Source organism: Brachycentrus maculatus, unplaced genomic scaffold, assembly GCF_059751285.1.
Source record: "Brachycentrus maculatus isolate JH-2025_06_01 unplaced genomic scaffold, ASM5975128v1 h1tg000120l, whole genome shotgun sequence".
Taxonomy (NCBI): Eukaryota; Metazoa; Arthropoda; class Insecta; order Trichoptera; family Brachycentridae; genus Brachycentrus; species Brachycentrus maculatus.
The window spans coordinates 40,001-43,420 of NW_028280873.1; the positions used below are offsets into that span (position 1 = coordinate 40,001).

The 3,420-nt window shown below is 30.8% G+C and overlaps 1 protein-coding gene across 1 annotated transcript in view; it reads right to left on the bottom strand.

The window, feature by feature from the left end:
* Window positions 1–3,069, bottom strand: part of LOC148309583 (putative inorganic phosphate cotransporter) — a 42,305-nt gene extending 39,236 nt beyond the window's left edge. The window contains exon 1 of the mRNA XM_088259866.1: window positions 2,550–3,069. Within this exon, the coding sequence (XP_088115992.1) occupies window positions 2,550–2,652 (103 nt within the window). The 5' untranslated portion in view covers window positions 2,653–3,069. The remainder of the gene's footprint in view (window positions 1–2,549) is intronic.
* Window positions 3,070–3,420: the final 351 nt, after the last annotated feature.

The following is a 3,420-nucleotide window of genomic DNA, read 5'->3' on the forward strand; positions in this document are numbered from 1 at the left end:
GTGATACTTATTGTCAAATTGTGAAATTTTTCTCGTCTCTTGGATTCTTTACGATGCAATAAAATGTAATGGATTATGTTAATCGAAACAATGATAAAATATCGTCATATATGTATGCATTTAAATAACTCCTACGAGGTGTTTTAATGAACATCAAGAAAATAAATATATATCCACAAATATACTGTAGGGTTGTTATTTTAAACTATTAAGTTGTTATTTTATCTTATAAAATGCAGTTCCACCAAAAAATGTCAATTTAAAAGTTTACTTTAATCTAAGAAAATTGTATTGTTAAATTATCTGTTTAAACTCAAAATTTATTTTCAACTTTAGATAAAATCATTACTTCATGAACTATACTAGTTATGCTTTCCCGAAAGGCGATAGTGTAAAATTTAATTTATATTTCAAGTACAAACTTTGATTTACCATTTTACAATTAAAATGTAACTTTGTTTTAAAATCCCTATAAATATTTTATTATAACTTAATTATAATGTCTACCGGTTTCGAAGCCAACCGCTTCTTTATCAAGTATTAATCAGTCTTGATAATGAAGCGGTTAGCTTCGAAACCGGTAGACATAATAATTAAGTTATAATAAAATATTGACAGTGATTTTAAATCAAAGTTACATTTTAATTATAGTATAAAATTAGTTTGCAAATTTATAAATCAATGCATAATTCCACTCCAGAATATTTAAAAAAACTGTACATTCCAGATGAATTTGCCAATGAAAGTTTCGTGGTTTTTTTCAGGTACAATTTCAGTAACAATTAGTAAAGTGGTAAAGTGATTATACCAGCACACTTCATTTGGTGAGTGTACTTAGACGCTCTTTCACATTCAGAAATAATTAGAGTTCAATGATTTTTCTTTTTCCCATAGTTTAATCAAAGCGACCTTGAGGTCATATTTTACGAAAATGATGCTTTATACAAATCACTTTCAAAAGTATTTAATAAAATAATTATTTTTCCTCTACCCCTCAAATTCTGTATTAATCCTACTTCCTTGTTTTCATCCATTCGAGTTCATTTAACTTTTTTTTAAGAGAAATATTTATGTTTTTATTATTTACGCAAATATTCCAATTTCATACTATTTCTGTTAGCATAAGCGGCTCATTATAAGAAATAGGTATCAAATTGTGGCAGAGTGGGTTTTAACCGAGAAACTCAGTCTTAAGAGTCCGCGACACTAACCACGGGACACAAACCCGACACTGTGACACCGATTTAATATTTAAAATGTAATTATTTCTTTATTCGTATTGTTTTTTAATGAAGTATATGTTTTTTACATTGATATTTACGCGCAAACACTATCTGCCATCTTATATCACTATTTTGTTTTTGATTGGTCGGAAGAAGATATTGTTTCATAGCAATAAACCCACCAATATATAATTATTATGTTAAAAAAGTTATAATATATTTTTTTAAACATATAAAATTTAACATAATAATATGTTTATTCATATCAAGTTGTGTTTTATTCACGTTATTATTGTATTAACTATAATTTTTATAATCTTGAAATATTCAGATGAAAAGATTGTATCGAGTATAATAATTTTATAAAAAAGGTATATAAGGTTATAAATATCGGTTTGAATTTAAATAGGCCGTTTTTTTAATAAAATAAATAAAACCCTTATCCGCACCCCAATGGTGCATAGGGCACTGCTTTATATAAATGCAGTGTTATCTTGATCGTTTACACATGAAGGAAAGGTGATCAGCCCTCCGCTTCAGGTCCCAGTCCAGGATAATATTAAATTAATATTACAGTGAAAAAATCACTTTTATTTATTTGAACCCCCCTGGGAATCGAACCCGGGACCTCCAGAACGGTAGCCGAGAGTGCTGACCATTACACTACGGAGGTGGACAGCATGTTTTTTTTAATACACTATATTAATTTCAAATTATGACCATATCAACTTAATCCATCACGGGATGCCTTTTGGTTGACTTTTACACTTGTAGCGCAATTTTTCCTTAGTAAAATCACTCATTTAATAAAAACTGTATTCATCATTAATTTAACCTCTAAACTTCTCACTAAAAAAAACTTTTTTCATTATTAATTTACAATTTATTTATTTATTTATTATAATTTATTTATTGTGTCCGCCTCCGTAGTGTAATGGTCAGCACGCTCGGCTACCGTTCTACCCGGGTTCGATTCCCAAGGGGGGTAAAATAAATATAAGTGATTTTTTTCACTGTAATATTTATTCAATAATACCCTTGACTGGTACCTGAAGCGGAGGGCTGATCACCTTTCATTCATATGTAAACGATCAAGATAACACTGCGTTTATATGACGCAGTGCCCTATGCACCATTGAGGTGCGGTTAAGGGTTTTATTATTATTTATTTATTGTTAATTTACAGATAGCACCTGTGCATTTAGAAAAAAAGGATTCATAAAATTTACATGGAAAAACATGAAAATTAAATCTAATTTAGTTTTTAAAATATGCAAATTTTATCCAATATATCAATTTCAAGAAAATAAAATAAATAAACTATACCTGGAATGGCTGATCCAATCACATTGTATTCACAGTCCAATTTTCTTGAAGGACTCATTTTGATTTCCAACTGAGATTTCTTCAAATTCATCTTCAAACTCATCTTGAGTATTTAATGCAGCACTGGCACTCAAATACAAAAGATTTAATTACTTCGAAAAATGTACAAAAGTTAACTTGGTTTTTAAAAGATTCTCAATTAAAAAATCACAACATATCGAGGAGTATTTAGGATTGAATTATTTGAGAACACCACAAAACAAATACTTTAAAAAAAGCATATAAATTGCACAGGTAGTCGAAAAATTGCTGGTAAAACCTTCTATTCCTAAATTTCAATTCGTTCTTTGATCGGAGCAGAATAAAAAGTAGGTACTTTCAAATCTAACTCTGAAGTTCGACTTTTAAAAATTAGGAAAAAAGTGACCATAGACAACACGACACCGCGACAAAGGGTTTGCGCGGGAACTCGGTCTGATTGACAGCTAAGCGCGCGATGTCTGAGGTTTCTAGCAGCACTGAAGGAAAATTCGCGCTGCGGGTGTTGATATAACCGAGGCTCGCATGCAAGACAGGTTTACGCGGTATGTTTGGATATTACGTTCGCACGGGAACTTTGGGGGACGATCGTTCGAAGCTTGTGACGTTCGGAAAACTGATAAGCGACAGGTAGGTACCACGTGTGATTCAGCGCCGGGTCTTTTTGTCTATTATTAGAATACCTCTTCGTAAACATAACGTGTTTCTTCAATAATAATAAAACATCCGATGATCATTTACCTGCAAATTTTTCTCGGAACGCGATATTTAGTTTCATTGTACATTGCTTTATTTCATAATGTTGCGATATACGAGGATTGACTCAAAGAAA